This window comes from Mesocricetus auratus, unplaced genomic scaffold (assembly GCF_017639785.1).
Source record: "Mesocricetus auratus isolate SY011 unplaced genomic scaffold, BCM_Maur_2.0 Super-Scaffold_100018, whole genome shotgun sequence".
Taxonomy (NCBI): Eukaryota; Metazoa; Chordata; class Mammalia; order Rodentia; family Cricetidae; genus Mesocricetus; species Mesocricetus auratus.
In genome coordinates, this window is record NW_024429199.1 from 39,939,950 (window position 1) to 39,956,552 (window position 16,603).

General features: G+C 44.2%; 1 protein-coding gene across 7 annotated transcripts in view; it reads right to left on the reverse strand.

The window, feature by feature from the left end:
* Positions 1–9,579: 9,579 nt before the first annotated feature.
* The window catches only part of Ipcef1 (interaction protein for cytohesin exchange factors 1), a 144,422-nt gene continuing 137,398 nt past the window's right edge, over positions 9,580–16,603 (reverse strand). For all 7 annotated transcript variants that reach the window (XM_040728401.1, XM_040728400.1, XM_040728399.1 and 4 more), the window contains one exon: positions 9,580–13,138. In XM_040728401.1, the coding sequence (XP_040584335.1) occupies positions 12,935–13,138 (204 nt within the window). In that variant the 3' untranslated portion in view covers positions 9,580–12,934. The remainder of the gene's footprint in view (positions 13,139–16,603) is intronic.

Consider the following 16,603-nt stretch of genomic DNA (forward strand, 5'->3'; position numbering starts at 1 on the left):
ACACTTCAGCATCGCTGTTCATCACCGAGGGAAGTCAGGACAGGAACTCAAACAGGGCAGGATCCTGGAGGCAGGAGCTGATGCAGAGGCCATGGAGGGGAGTTGCTTACTGGCTTACTTTTTATGGTTTGCTCTGCCTGCCTTCTTATAGAATCCAGGACCAGCAGTCCAGGAATGGCACCACCCACCATGGGCTGGGCCCTCCGACATTGATTACTAAATGAGAAAATGCCTTCCAGCTGGATCTCAAGGAGGCATTTCCTCAGCTGAGGCTCCTTCCTCTGATGACTCTACAGCTTGTATCAAGTTGACATACAGAACCACCCAGTACGGCTTCCATGATTTTGAGATGCATTATATATCTACCCAATTCTGTCTACACCATCGTCTCCACCACATGCCCACCTCTATGTCCAATAGACAATTGCCAAGGGCCTTAAATTGCATTCCCTGCTTCAAGGCTTGTAGCCATCAAATCTGTTGTTCTCCTGCTCAAAGCTCAGTGGCTCCCAGTTTGGCCCTTGAATTCAGACTCTTTCACGTGACGTGTGATGTTTTCCATAGTCCGGTCCCTGATTAAGGCCATAGACTCACTCCTTATCATCTCACCTAAAACACAGACTATTGGCTCCAGCCACAAAATTCCTTGTTATTTTTCTTACATGCCATGTTTCTCCTGCTCGTGAGTGTCCTTCATTGCTTCCCATTCATTGAATCTGTTGCTTTTGTTTTCACATTTTTAAAAATGGTGTTACCACCTCTAGATCGCACTCTATGGTACCAGGTCCTGCTTGGTGTTCCCCAAAATACCCTGTACTTTTTCTTATCATGACACTTGGCATAATAAATTAGACATTTCCTTTCTAGATGGTTACAGCCACAATTTAGACTCCTTGAAATCAGGAAGAGTTCAACACCATAAGGTTATTTCAGCCAAACGAAGTCTCACAAAACACTATTTCCAGGAAGATGGCATAGATGCACTACTTTTCCCACAAAATGTAACTAAAAGTTGAGCACAAACACAATACATAAAATCACTTAAATTAAATTTTAATAGTGTAAACAGTAATTTGCAAGTCTCTAGCAAGACTGAAAAAGAAGAGTAAAGACACATTACTGAAATCTGTGATTAAAACAAGGGTTATCAGTACAGACCCCGCAGGCATAAAAATATAGTAATTACATAAAACAACAAAATTAAATATGGCAACTTCAGTGAATTGGGATAGCTCCTTCAAAATCACAAAGTAATACAAATTAGAAAACATGAAATAGGTAATGCAAGTATCCTAAATAAGATTTCTTGCTTAAATTTTCTCAAAGACAGGTATTCCCATGCCAAATTTTTTGCTATGGAATTCGACCACAGAGTAAAGAAATTAAATCAGTTCTACACAGTCTTTCCAAGAAAAGAGGAGAGACCTTTATAATTCATTTTCTAAAATGACTACTATACCACTGGAAAAAAGGCATACTATAAAATAAAACTACAGAACAACACCTCTCATGAATATAGAAGTGAAATTCTTACCAATATATCAGCCAATTAGATGAGCAATGCATAAAACAATCATTACACCAAGACCAAAACTAGTTTGATATTCAAAAACAAATTTAAAAAAAATTATTTCATATCAGTAGCCAAAAAAATCATGAATTTTACCAAATTCAGTATCTGTTCTTGACTAGAACATGAAAAAGAATAAGAAAAAAGTAGAAAGAAGAAAATTATTCAACTTGTTAAGAAATATCCACCAAATGCCCATCCCCGCCATTTCACTTGCTAGTGAAATGCTGAATGTTTTATTCCTAAAACTGGAAACAGGAGATATGCACTCTAATCACACTGACTAAGCCCGACATTGGAAATAATAGTCAAAGAAGCAAGACAAAATAAGTGGATAGGTCTAAAGGCATATGGCTTAGATAAGGAAAAACAAATTCCTCTGTTTGTAAATTACATAGTTGTCTAGAAAATTCTTAGAACTATTAAGAAAATATTTGTGTCCTAGCATTGATAAGGGACTTCTAAAAAAATCAAATGACTCAAGATAAAATATCCCCCAGATGACTATATTTCTATATATTTACAATGGACATGTAGATACTAAAATTAAATATACAATTCTATTTTAGTAGCTCAAAATATGTTGGACATTTATCTACCAAAAATACATAGGCTATATATGCTTAAAATATAAATCATTGATGACAAAAATCAGAGATTGAAAGACATATTTGTTTATAGATTGAGAGAACCAATATATTAAAGGTGTCAGATTGCCTTAAAATGGTTGTTATGTAGTTCCCATCAAACTCTTGGCAAGGTCTGCTTTACAAAGAGATATAGAGGAGATTATTCTAAACTTGACACTTAAACACAACAGAGTAAAATAGCTAAGGCATTTTGAAAAGGAAGAAGAAAGTGAGAAGAAGCAATTGGCCTATTATGGTAATTATTTATATAGATAGCTCCAACCATCAAAGATCCTAGTAGTAACAAATAGAGTTGTAGATCTAATGAATAGAGTAAAAACCAGAAAAAGACTCACAAGCATGCCAGCCTTGTTTGTGACAAAGGCTCGAAGGTGACTCAGTGAGAAAGGTGAGCATTGTCAACAAATGGAGGTGGAGTCATTGGACATTCATATGCACCAGAACAAGAGCCATGACTCATAAGGCCAAGAGCATCGCCCCTTACCTAAACCACCTACTCCAAGGCACTCCTAGGACAGAAGCTCACTCTAGTTTGTTTCTCTGCCGCTATTACAACACATTGACCAGAAGCAGCTTAGTGTGAGAGAGGGCATACTTTTTTTTCATCTTCCTTGCTATAGTCGATCATGGAGGGAAGCCAAGACAGGAACTGAAGCAGAAGGCATGGGGAAATGCTGTTACTGGCTCACTTCCGCTGCTTGCTCAACTAATTTCCTCAAATGAAATCCCCTCTTCCCGGGTGTCCTAGTTTGCTTCCCTGTTGCTGTAATAAGCTCTGGCCAAAACCAACTTAGTGGAAGGAAGAGTTCATTTGACTTACGCATTCCAGTCCATCAGTGCCACAAGCCCGGACAGCAGTACAAGGCAGGAACCCGGAGGCAGGAACCCAGAGACAGAGACCGCTGAGAAACACTTCTCACTGGCTTGCTCCGCATGGCTTGCTCCCCATGATCTACTCAGCCTGCTTTCTCACAACACCCAGTACCACCTTCTGAGGAGTGGTATTGCTCATCATGGGCCGGGACCTCCCCGTCAACCACTAGTGAAGAAAATGCCTTCACCGACTTACCTACAGGTCAAACATATGGATGCAATTCCTCCATTAAGGTACCCTCACTTGTGAGGAGTTAACTATGCAATCAGCATTTCTGCAAGGCAGCGACTCTTTGGAGAGGTGTTTGCTTCACTCGAGTGTCTTCAATTCCAACAAAAGCCTGTGAGCGCATAATAAAGCATTTTGTGCATAATATCTAAAATAAATGTTATAGCGTGCGTGTAATTGCTGGCCAGAGACTCTGAGATTCACTCATAGGCTCATTCACAGGAGAAGCTGTGAAAAGGGAGAGTCTGCACCGTGATTTCATTCTCAGGGCTGGAAACCTACAGAACGAAAGAGGATATGATGTCATCTTCATCGTGCTATGACTCCCGGGGCACCTTTATGAAACATGGGCAGAAGGACTCCCTTCTCCCATGCGGAGTCACTTAACTGTCCTAGGTTAGGTGTCACTAAAATAGAGTCAATCACGGAGACCTCTGTTGACGTGGTGATTTGAGGAAGGGGCAGAGGGTACAAAGGACAGTGGCAGAGGAAGGAGGTGACTGACAAGGTGAGCTAGATAGAAAGCAGCTCAAGTTACTCTCAAGGAAGATCTGGGGTTCATGGTGGGCACTTAGCCTCAGAGCTGGTCCAATCCTAAGACACAGGAAACCTCCTACAGAAAACAGTTTCTGATCTCCTACTGCTGGGGGTGGGATGGGCAAGAAGAGAGAGATGATGGACACCCTCTCCAGAGAGACAACTGTTCCTCAGCCATTGGTAAAGCTCTAGACAAAGGGGAAGGGGGGGGGACTGTTTGTAGGCATCATTTGCTGGGCATTTGGCCCATCTGCCTGAATAAAGAGACTCAAACAAGGCACTCATATCCAGTGGAACTACCTCACGTGCTGTTGACACCCTCTTAACTTTTCATATCAGGTTTTCTGCACAAGTGCAAGCTGTCTGCCCGCAATCACATCCTCTGAACAACCGCAACAGGCAAGTGAGGGGTGGTGAACATTGTGTTTCACTGCTCTTCAGGCATTAAAGACACATAGTCTCCCTCTACTTCTCCACATGCTGGATTCCTGTTTGGGTCTCAGACCTTCACCCCAGGACAGCTAAGCCCCTAGTTATCATTAACCTACCAGTCTGGTGGCTGTGCTTCTCTCTAACTACATAGGTAGTTATACCAGGGCCTGGGAGTACCAAGAAATGCCCCCAGCAAATCTGTCACATTTGTCACTCTTCTACGAGGAAGCAGCCATCCTCTCTCCTTGCTACCATAATCATCAGTGTCTCCCATACGGTACGTAATTTTGACGCCTCCTGTTCTCCTAGTTTGAAGAACCCAAAATGCCCAGTTAGTAGGCTTCACTCTAGATTAATCTAGATTCTCACTGTACCCTTTGGTAGAAGCAGGATCTATGAGTTCACAGAGTCTAAATTTTGGGGGAGAGAAACCATAAATCCTTAAGTGGATTCTGCAGGGTGATGGCAAACAAACTGAGCCTATCCTATGTTCACCTCTCAGTCCCCTGAACTGTGCAACTCAGTCTTCCGTGAACAGGATAGCCAATGGTGGCCACTTTTTAAATGCACTGTATTTGGGGCTGAAGAGGCAGTACAGTTGGCAAACTGCTTTCTGTGTGAGCATGAGGACCTGAGTTTAATCCCAACTACCCACAAGTAAAGATCCAGGTGTGGCTGCCCATGCTTGAAATTCCATAGCTAGAGAGGCAGACATAGGTAGATCCTTGGGACTTACTGACTAGGCAGCCTAGCCAGATCAGTGAGTTCTGAGCCAATGAAAGACACTCTCAAAGAAACAAAGCAGATATCCAGGGCTGACCTCTGACCTCAACACAAACATTTTTGCACACCCACACCACTTGAACAAGCATGCACAAACACATAAGAAGGAAGGAAATAAATGTAACTAACAATTTTAAAAATAAAGTCTATTGCTTGAAGGATGGGCCTTCATCAGCATCAGGGATCGTCCAATGAAAGTTCCTTCAGCTGCAGTGAGACCTTTGCCAGGTTTTTTCTAGACCAGAAACTGCAGAATAGAGCAGAGCAGAGCAGAGCAGAGCAGAGCAGAACGTGCTTGGTTCTCACAGACATTGCTCTGTGCCCCACATTCTTGCTATACTCAGGGATGTCGTCCAAACTGACACTGTGTGGAGTCCCGTGTGTGGACCAGATGGTCTGTAAGCCCTTGAACAGTAATGTTGACTGAGGCACTATGCAAAGGAAGGACTTAGACATAGGTGGGATTCTACTTGTTGGGTAAAATCCTGCCTTTTCTTAGATAAAAGATGCCATTCTAATCAACTTGGGGCAAATGACGGATTGGTTTTCCCGGAATAAAATACATTATTGGAACTTGGATGTTTTGTAATTGTTGCTTGCAGACAAGGTTCAGCGGCTATAATAGTTTTCACCCCTAGCTAGCATGCTAGCACGAACATGCTTGGGGACATGCACGGTAGCTTCTGTCTCTGCAGCTGAGGCTCCTCTGCTCATGAGCATGATGCAGAAGCCCTGAGGTAATCACCTACAAAAACTAGGAGACATTCCTTGGCTGACTTCTGAGCACTTGACTGCTCAGTGCGTCTCCTAGAATGCACACTGTCTGGCAGGTATTAAAATCAAAAGACAAGGATTGGGTCTTAGCACATGGTACTACTGACACGGATTCATGCTTTTCTCTTTCCCCTTAGTACACTGGTGTGCCTTTGGCTACTTCTCTCTCCACACAAAATGGATGGTCAGGTGTGGTATACAAGGCTCTATTCCCCCAGGAGAGCTTTTCTTCTACAGTGTCACCCATAGATAAGACTATAAGGCAATACTCATCCATTGCATAGCAAGTCAACCATTAGAGAATTCAGCTTCAGCATTTTCTTCCTCTGTCAAACAATGAGAAATGTTGCAGAATATTTGTTTACACTGTACATAGATATGTCACTGTTACTGGTCTAATAGAGTTGAATGACCAGTAGCTAGACAGGCAGGACTTCCAGGGAAAGAGAGAACTATGGGAAGAAGAATGGTGGGGATTTGCCAGCAGACTCGGAGCAAGTCGGGTGTTCCGTACTGAGCAGAAGCAACCAAGCCACATGGCAGAATGTAGATTTAAAAAAAATATGGGTTCGTTAAGTTATAAGAGCTAGTTGGAAATAAGTGTAAGCTAGATGCCAAGCTTTCATAATTAATAAGAAGACCCCATGTCATCGTTTGTGGGCTGGCAGTCCTGACCAGAAATTACTCCTACAGAGAAATGCCCCATGACGTCAAACATGTAAAGTGAGTCTTAAGTAAGTGTGCAGAAGGGAGTGTGATACCTGACAGAGGTGCCTGGGCCACCTGGTCACCCATTTTCTTTGTGCCCCCTTAGGTACTTAAGCCAATATTGAATGGACCATTTCCACTTTGTAATGGATTGCATCTGGGCTACCTCAAATTGCTGCAAGCAGTGCCTAGATCTTGAGAATTCTGGCTGCAAAGTTACCGACGCCCCTGCCTGGACACCCTACCAAGGCTAAGTAACACGCCAGAGACACGTTTTAGCGGCTGCCCTTTCTTTCTTGATGATGTCGTCTCACTCCAGAACCTTTGCTGTCTGTGCGGTAGCCCTCCTTGTAAGGCTGACTTCCAGGGAGTCCACACTGTGGCTTCCTGTACTATGTGCGTCTCTCCTACTAGACAATCTGAGACGTGCACCACTGGCTCCTGCCACACAGTCCGTGCTCGTTCAGAAGTGGAATCTTTTCATACCACAATTAAGGGAGTCAGAAAGCTCTCCGGTGTAGAATGCGTTCCCTGGAGGGCTTGGGCAGGCTTCACCAAGCACTGTGCTTCACTCTTACTGGCGGAAATGCAAGGTGCAGTAATTTGCCCTTTGAGAGACAGAGCCCGGCTTGCCCCGTCTCACTGGACCCTGATGTTTCACATAATTAATGGGCCCCTGAATCTTCACAGCACTTAATTCTCATTCTCTAAAGTTAGGTATCTAACCTTAGTCTCTACATTATCAACCTGATGGCTAGAGCCCCTTGTATCTTCCCATATCCTATTGTACTGGCAATTTCCCAATACCACAATTGATGACAACCTTGACCCTGACTATTGTTTCCAGACCTGGTTGCCATTACAGTAATTCTGACTCAATTGCTTCGACTGTTAAGTGTGGCCATCTGGTCTCCTCTCCTAGGATCCTATCATCCGCATTGCTACTAAACAGCGCATACATATGCTCCGTGGCAACCTCTAGTGATAGCTCCAACCTCCAGCAACAGCCAAGAAGCTTTTCGGAGGGTCTAGTAGGTAGCTCCTTGCCGCCTTGTCACTGGAGAAGACTGCATTGCCTCATATGAACATTTAATCTGAGAAGCCATCAGATGTGAGGGGCTGGGGGCTTCCACCTACCACCAAGGGGGCAAGAACTTCATACAGTCTGCTGCTTCCGAACACCTCAGGCATCCCCACCTCAAGTTGTAGGCTCATGTTCTTTCTCTCAGAATCTTTTGTCTTCTTTGAAATTCTGTCAAGTTTCCAGTTTAGTCCTGAGTCTGGCTTTTCCCTCTCTTCCTGCCCTCCGACTGTTTCTTTGGAGACTGCCAAACAACCTAACTGCATGCACTCAGCCGCTACCCACCACTAGAGTCTGTCAAACACCAACAGCGCCGGCCTTCCTGTCCTTGCAGGCAGACACTGTGAACAGCTGATGTGGCTACTCAACAGCTGTGGCTGCCTTTGTGTCTGTATACCTGTGATGGTTAAAAAAAAAAAAAAAGGAAGGGGTATTCCCAGCCAGGAACACACTTGGATGGACTTTCAAGCTTGCTACAGCTTTGAAAGCCCAGACTTTCTGGCAGATGTCAATGGTCTACGGGGGCACCCCACAAGATATTTGAAACGAACATTTGTGGCAAACGCCAAAAACTGGAACCTGTGAGCAGGCTGTGCGGGAGAACGGAAGACAGATGAATGTTAGAAGTGTAAATCAAAGGATCTTCAGACAGGGTGGCCTAGGTTATTCCTAAAGATCCATCAGGACCGCAAGTCTACTGGGAAAAATCAGCCTGAGGAAGATGTCATTCAAAAGGCACAAAGAAATAAGACACCACTGACTAGGAAGACAGGGGGAGCAGACAAAGGCGAGGGACACGGTGACTTCTGAGAGCTGTAGGGAATAACTCCTCCCAGCCTCCACAAAACGTGCCTGACCTTAGACGGGGAACCCCCGAGGTAGCTTCCCAACCTCAGAACCGTGAGGTGACAAACGTTCGTGATCTGTTGATGCTAATAATCTGCTACAGCAGCACTTGGAAACCCAGAGGTTGTTCTAGAAGAAGCAGCGCACTTATGCCATTTGCTAATCCTTTTCCTATGCCTTTTGCTAATACCTTTTTTTGTCTTTTTGGGGAGACCGGGTCTTGTGTAGTCCAGGCTGCAATCCGACCCAGAGGGTAACACTGAACTCATGGTCTTCCCATCACCATGTGAGTACATCCCCATGCCCACTCTAAGCAGCCCAAGGAGTCAAACCCAGGCCCTCACGAATGCTGGGCAAGCAACCTACCTTTGAACTCCATCCCCAGCCTCGATCCTTTCGGCCCAAAATAGCGTTACTGCTTCTGGTTGGGTGGGGGCAGGGGTGCTCAGAAATACCTGAAGACAGGATGGAGCTGAAGGGGAACGGTGCTAGACTGAAAAGGAGGGAACTGTGGGAGAGGAAGGGAAACAGGAAACTACGCCATCTGTGGACACCGCAACCCGGGATGTGTGAAACAGGTCTAAATGCAGGCCTGCTTCCTGTGGTCGGTGGGGGCAGGCAGAAAGCAATCTATTCTCCTATTTTTGCTATAATCTTTGTTTGTATTTTAATAAGCTTGTAACTCTTTTAAATCTGCATTTTAAAATTTCTCTAGACAGTGTAGATGGCCAATAATGTTATGTGATCGAATAGACAAGTCAGATTTTGTGGACCAATGACAAATTTTTAAATAATTGTACTAATCTGCCTGCAAAATGAAAGGCATTGACAAAGACGGCAAAGGTTTGTGTAGAAAAAAAGGTCCCCAGCATAACATTTTCATTTTAAAATCACCTCAACTCTGGAATCTGTTATCTTTATCTTGGCCACCAGAGGGCGCAATAACCTTTGTTGAAGCTCAAAACCCAGCTACAGGGTAGCGGTTTTTTGCTCTGTTGTTAGTTTGTCTACTTGATTTGGGTTTGTTTATTTCAGTCTTCAAAAAGGAAGAAATAATACAAGGCAGAAAATAAACACCAGTAGTGTATTTTGAATATTATTTTTTCATACCATTTTACTAGACAGTTCATTTTTATCGTTATCTTACAAGTTATCCAGGGAACGGGGCACAGGAGAAATGAGGCATGCCTCGTGTTTTCAGTTTAGTCAAAACAGACAGGTGACAAAGACCAAAAGCACAATGACAGTTAAGATATCAACCCCACGTTAACATCTTGTCTCGATACCATGCACTGTTGAACCCCATCCCCACCATGCAGGTATCAGAGCATGTGGTGACATAAACCATGGTTTTTATTACAGGATGTTAAATGTCTCCCCGGGGTATGCTTCCCTTTGGACTAAAGCTAAAGAGACATCAGTACAAAGCAATTAAGTTTCTTTACAACAGGAGATATGGAAAACCTTTTTTTAATGCACAATCCATTTTAATGTGCTCCACGTGGCATGGTGTGGCTGAGACACTTGGCTTTCTGTGAATGGAACATCCCCTCCCCTGCCCATTTTACAGAGACTGGAATAAAATCTAGTAAAAGGGGCTTTTACTATTATGTGTGACAAAACCTTAGGCAGGCAGTCACCCCCTACATCTAGGACTGAATTTCTCTTGTGGGTGAGTATAAAAAAGTATTTGAAAGGAAATAAACTGGAAATCTCCTTCATACAGCCCATTCTGTTTGCTGGAAACAGAAATACATTCTAAAACTGCATTTGGACACAGCAGCTCCTCAACATAATGTGACATTTGGACAGTCACCCTCTCTCTGTACCTAAATTATTTGTATTACTATATCAAAATATTGTCTTTCTTTTTTACAAAGAAGTCTGTGTCCATAAGATTAAATATGGCTTTTACTGGTAGAGTGCCTCTCCTCAGAAGACTTAAAAATATTTTTCTTTTAATTTGTTTCATCTCTATGACGATATGATCTGAAGTCTCCCTGAGGAAATAAACATCATTATAATCACGTGAGATGTAATTAAGAACTGAGAACAAGGGAATTCACTCCTAACCACTAACTCTCTTGTATCTTACATAACAGAGCTCAAAAGGAAAAAAAACATAAGAAAATAAATGTTTTCCATCTCTTTAAAGATACTGCTTTCCCCAGCTCTGACATTCTCAGAGTAGAAACAACTAGTGTCTTTAATAGATGGGAATAAATGGAAAAAAATCACCCTACAGATTGGCCAAGGGATTTCATGGACTAATGTTGCCATTAGACCTGAATGTCACTGAAGGAATTTACATCCGAAGGTCAGTTGAACACATATTAATGAGAAGCCTAAATAAAACACGTAAATACAGCAATAAGGCCAGATAAAAAGTGTTTGGGGCAGGGGCGTCGTGGGGCAGGGGCGTCGTGGGGCAGGAGGGTGACGGAAACGTGTAGATTGATGTCGCAAATAAAGAAGGGGATGAAGATTTTTTTCCCCAGGGCTAAGATTTGCCCCAATGCTAATTCACCTTCCTTTGGTGTTTCCTTACACTGTGGGTCCTGAGGTTGAGGCATCAGCCCCTCGAACTGCGTGCTGCCCAGATGGAGGAGACAGCGTGTCCTTTCCCGGCTCATCTTGAGACCTGGCCCCTCAACTAGAATCTTCTGGTTCCTCTTGCTTCTTGGTTAACTTTCCCTTTCTTGTGGCAAGGATTATTTTCTTTTCATTTCAGTGAACAAAACATCTTGGTAAAGTACAGGGAAATACAAGACATTACATTTACTGTGTAGATGTAGATCAGGTAGCTACTTCTCTTTGAATTTGTCAAACCACATTTGATGCTACGGAACGAGTGTTTATGTCAGCAACATGCAAAGGGTTCTTAGCAATTTGCAGTTATTTTTTGTAGTTTATTTATATCCCAGAAAATGGACTTGACTCAAATAATGGTTATTTTTATTATGAGACAATATCATTGTGACTAATATATTGTTTCTCTATGAGATTATTTGGGAATTATATTGCTTATATTTCATTTGGTCCAAGATTTCATGAGATGTGTTCCTTTGGGTCTACAATTTATAGCATAAATGTCATAAACTTTAAACTTCGTGAGTAGAAATAAGGTTCAAGTTAAGGAAATGATGTATAGTAGGCATTGAAATTTAAGAGCTCTGGAGCTGGAGGGGAGAGTCAGGAATAGAAGGAAAGCATTCAGAAAATGAATAATTATCAATACATGCTCCCATAGGTTTTTCATGGGATTTCCTGAGCATTCCTCACATACTATAGTGCAACACAACTTCAGTAAGTCACTAGTATGACTATAATTCTCAAGCAAAAATGATATGCTTCTAGAATATATGTATATATATATTGAACAACACAATAGTACACTGTCTTTCAAAACACTATAATTTGACTTCTATAAATACATTTAAATAAGAAACATAGATAGCTATTCACATTTCACACTATTTGATACATTAAACGTACAAAAATAAAACAATCCTGTTTAACTGTTTTGTTGGTCTAGGTTCTTTTCCAAGTTCAGAGCAATTCATAAATAACCATGAGAATTTGGATCCCGAGAAAACTGGATATAAATTCATACTGGGTTAGGCACCACTGACAAGGATGAACACAGTATACCATTCCTTGCAATGGGGATTACTATCTGCTACCACTGTTCAGAGAGGCTGGGTGTGGAAGACAAAGGTCTCCAACTGTCGTGCATAGTCTCTCCTAGACATTGTGAGGAAGGGCCACCTTAATCGGATCCCCCACCCCAGGCAAAGCGTGAACATAAGAAGATGTCCTCTGAGTGGAACAGAAAGCATGCCTTCTCCCTGGACTCCCCACTTTCCACTCCACTAAGCCAAACTCTTCAAATAAGTGCTCAGCGAGTCAAAAAGGCACCGCTCTCTGTACCAAAGGCAAGGAGAGCCTTGTGTCCCACAATTGCCAACACATGTCCAGCTCCAGAAGCTACTGCAGGAGGAATGCTTCCACTTGAAATGTTTTACAGAACTCTGCCGTCCACCAAAGGGGATTCTATATGTTTCTTTTGCAAAATGGAAATGTTCCTATGAATTATTATCCCTAGTAAAGTCAGGACTTCTGTCTATGGTAGATGGTAATTCTCTTGAAAGCAAAGGAGGAGTTACCCTTTCATATCCCACCTAGAGCCTAGCATTCCTACCTGCTCCTAGTGGGAGTACAGAAGATACACATGCTCAAATGAACTCCGTAACTCCAATATTGATGGATGCAACACATGGAAGCCAGGGCTTCCATCGCATCAGAACTGGCATGGCCTTGGTTTCGTCCTTAGCAGGGAGGGATGAAGCTCAGGAACTGGGTTTGGGGTTTCCTTGTAAGCAAAATGCATGCCCTGGCAGCGTCTTGTAGAACGTCACAGTCACAAGGAAGGGAGCAGTCCTGGCTTCTGCTCAAAGAGAATTTTCAACACAGTCAGAAGAGCTGGGGTTCTTGGGTTCCTGGGTGGTGACTTCAGGGTCCTGAGGTACCTGCTGCGGGTGATAGATGTCCTGGATCAGCAGTGTGTTCATGACCTTCCACTGTCTGTACTTCCTGGCTGTCAGCTTAGGGTCATCCAGCAGCTGGTTGATCATGGCCAGATCATGTTCTTTGCACTGGCCAAGAAGAAAACCAGTGTCAGAAAGGGAGAACTGATGGGCAAAGGAGTTTACCTGGGCTGGTTTAACCCACAGAAACAGTTGACCTGAACAAGGGGAAGCTCTTGGACCCCAGATTGATGGCTGTGTGGAAAACATGGGACTGACCCAGACCCCCTGAATGTGGGTGTCAGTGAGGAGGCCTAGGTAATATATGGGACCTTGGGTAGTATTTATGGGATGCTGTCTCAGCCTGGACTCTTGGGGGGAGGGCCTAGGCCCCGCCCTGGATGAAATGACAGTCACTGGAGATCCACCATGGAGGGCCTCACCCTCCCTGGGGATCAGAGTAGAGACTGGGTGGGGGACTGGGGGACCAGGTGGGAAAGCGGGGGAGGAGGGGGGGAGGAGGAGGAGAGGAGGAAGAGGGAGCTGGGATTGCCATGTGAAACAAGCTTGTTTCTAACTTAAATAAAAAAATTAAAAAAAAAGAAAACAGGAAGGAAGGGCATCATGAGTACATGAGGATCTGAACTCCTGTGAGTCAACTTCCTCAGCCCTTTCGCAGACACACGGACCCATCCACCGCAACAGGACAGAAGTGGTTTTGCACATTAACATTCTAATCTCTCCACATGCCTGAGGTCCGGCACAATATCCCCTCACATGTGGAAGCCACTAAGAAGCTGTGTATATTCACCCCCCCACACACTAGTGAAGGAACAGAGTGTCTTCTGTGCTGGCCCCTTGACCCGACTAAGACCCCACACAGCAGGGTGACTCGATCACAGTGTGTCGCTGCCCACCCTGAAGCTTGGTTAGCTCTACACGCGGGCACCTCATTGAACGTCCGAACTCCACTAAGTAAAACTGGAACATAGTGCTTTACCTAAGGCATAAGGTAACAAAACATCTTCTTAAATTTCGTAGATTTTTTAAATGATTTTAGCTAAGTCATATTCTATTAACATACGTATTTATATATGAAAACTATGGTTTCCCCTTTTATTCAAAGATGAGATTCCTACCTTCCAGCAGAACAGCGTGTGTGCCAGTATAAGATAACCTATCAACGCTGCTTCCTCAGCTCCACTGACAGTCAGTCATCTATTCACATTTAAGTGAAAGAATAGAGTAAAAGTGTCGTCAGGATCTAAAAAAGTGGATCACTCTGCTCTGACAATTGTTGGGTTTGGTCTGGGACTGGGTGTTTGTTTCAAGGTGACACTGAGACAGGTTTCTAGGGACTAAGGAGTTTATTAGGAGACTTGTAACACCATAGACAGACAGACGGACGGACGGACGGACGGACGGACGGACGAGCAACTGCATGGCAGGGAATCTGGCCGTACCAGAGAGACAGTTTGGAGGGTTCTCTGTAGAGAACCAGAGCCCGCGTGAGAGAAGTGGCGCTCCTCTCTTTTTACAGCTCTTTGAGGATGGAGGAGGTCTCAGCAGGAGGCGGGAGGCAGTGGAGGGGCGGGGAAGAGCATGTGCGTGGCCAGTACCAGATTCGGTATTAATTCACTTCCCAGGCGAGAAATCCTGTCTGTTAGCAAAGGCCTTGCAACGACCGAGTAGAGTGTCTGTCGGGATCTCTAAGAAGCAGCCTGAGCAGAGGCCTAGATCTAACCGTGCACTCTTAGAATGATTTCGCCACACATGACTCTTCTCCGTCTCTGGAATCATGGTGCTAACTGGGTTTGTGCAGTCCGGTGAGTCGCCCTGGTGCAGTGCTGCCCCAGCCCGCCAGGAGGCGCTCACCTCTGGTCCTCTACTTTAGAGCCACGGTCTGTATGGAAATACTGGAACCCTCCTCTGTGCTGAGCCTTCTTCATGGCTTCCCTGGCCATGCAAGGCTCTCGAGAACCTCAGCTGCATGCTGCTTCCTGGTAGAATAGTACTGACCCAAGTTTTCACGCACACACAATGCTGGTTTACACCTCCAAAATGCTGAGCTACCTGGAGCACCTCCCTTAACTTATGCTTCCTGCCAGCTATGATGTCCGGTAGAAAACTGTGAGCCCCCAACTTGAACAACTTGAACTGTCTTGTCTTATTTTCATGCTCTCGTGCCATCCGGTGCAGAGCCTAGAATTCCCTGTAGTCTACTTTGACATCTGACCCCCAATGCTCAAAAGGGGCTGGAGAGACAGATCTGTGGGTAACGGCACCTTGCTGTGCAATCTTGAGGGTTTGTGCACTGGCTAATTTTATTTCAATTTGACACAAACTAAATTTATCAGAAAAGAAGGGAGCCTCAATCAATAACTTGCTTCCAGAATATCAGACTTAGGCAAATTCATAGGGCATTTTCTTATTTAGCGACTAATGTTGGAGGGCCCAATCCATTGTGGATGGGGCCACACCCGGGTTCTGTAAGAAAACAAACTGAGCAAGCCAGTAAGCAGTACTCCTCCGTGGCCTCTGCATCGGCTCCTGCCTCTAGGTTCCTGCCGTGTTTGAGTTCCTATCCTGACTTCCTTAGTGATGAACAGGGGTGTGGACGTGTGAGCCACATAAACCTTTTCCTCCCCAAGTTGCTTTTAGGTCAGGGTGTTTCATCTCAGCAATAGTCACCCTGACTAAGGCAATCTGAGTCTGAACCAGCAGCACCTACATAAAAGGTCAGGATAGTGGCATGTGCCTGTAATCTCAGAATTGCAGAGACAGGTGGATCTGGAGGGCTCCTGGTACAGTCAGCCTCCCGGAAAGGCCCCTTCTCATTCAGTGAGTGGCCCTGCCTGAGGGCAACAAGGCATAAACTGATAGAGAAAGACATGTCACTTCTGGCTTCCACATGAGTACGCATGAGCGACCCACATGCATGCAACACACACACACACACACACACACACACACACACACACACTTGGTTAATTAATTAACCTAAGACTAAAGAAGATGATGAAAACACATTTCCTCCCTCCTTAAATTCTTGGTTCATAACACAATGCCAAGTACCATGTGGACAGTAAGAACCTATTTACCATCTTACCCATCTCTGCCACCCCCATGCAAGCATATGCACAGCTCAAATGTCACTCACAGTCATACTCGCTGCTCTCAACTCAAGTTCACGACCATCAACCATCATTCTCACCCCAAAATGTCAGGGGGTTACACTTTTGTCTCCCCCTTCTGAACTGAAAGCCCGTGATGACTGACAGGTTTGTCTGAAGGGCCACTGGCCCCCCATGCCTGAGAGAATGACTGACAGTGTACATTCTTATCATACTTGTTTAAAACCTGACTACAGGTTTTACATACAGCCATGAAGAAGAAGGGAATACTGTCGTTCAAGGCACAGAACTAGAAGGTATTGGGCTAAATGAAAACAAAGCAAATAAACACAAACATCCCATGCTCTCCATCATATGTAAAATTCTGTAAGAAACCAACATGAGAGTAAAAGAGCAATTTCTAAGGATTGGGAAGGCTGTTAGGAGGGAGGGGCAACCAGGTAACAAGAGCAGAAAGGTG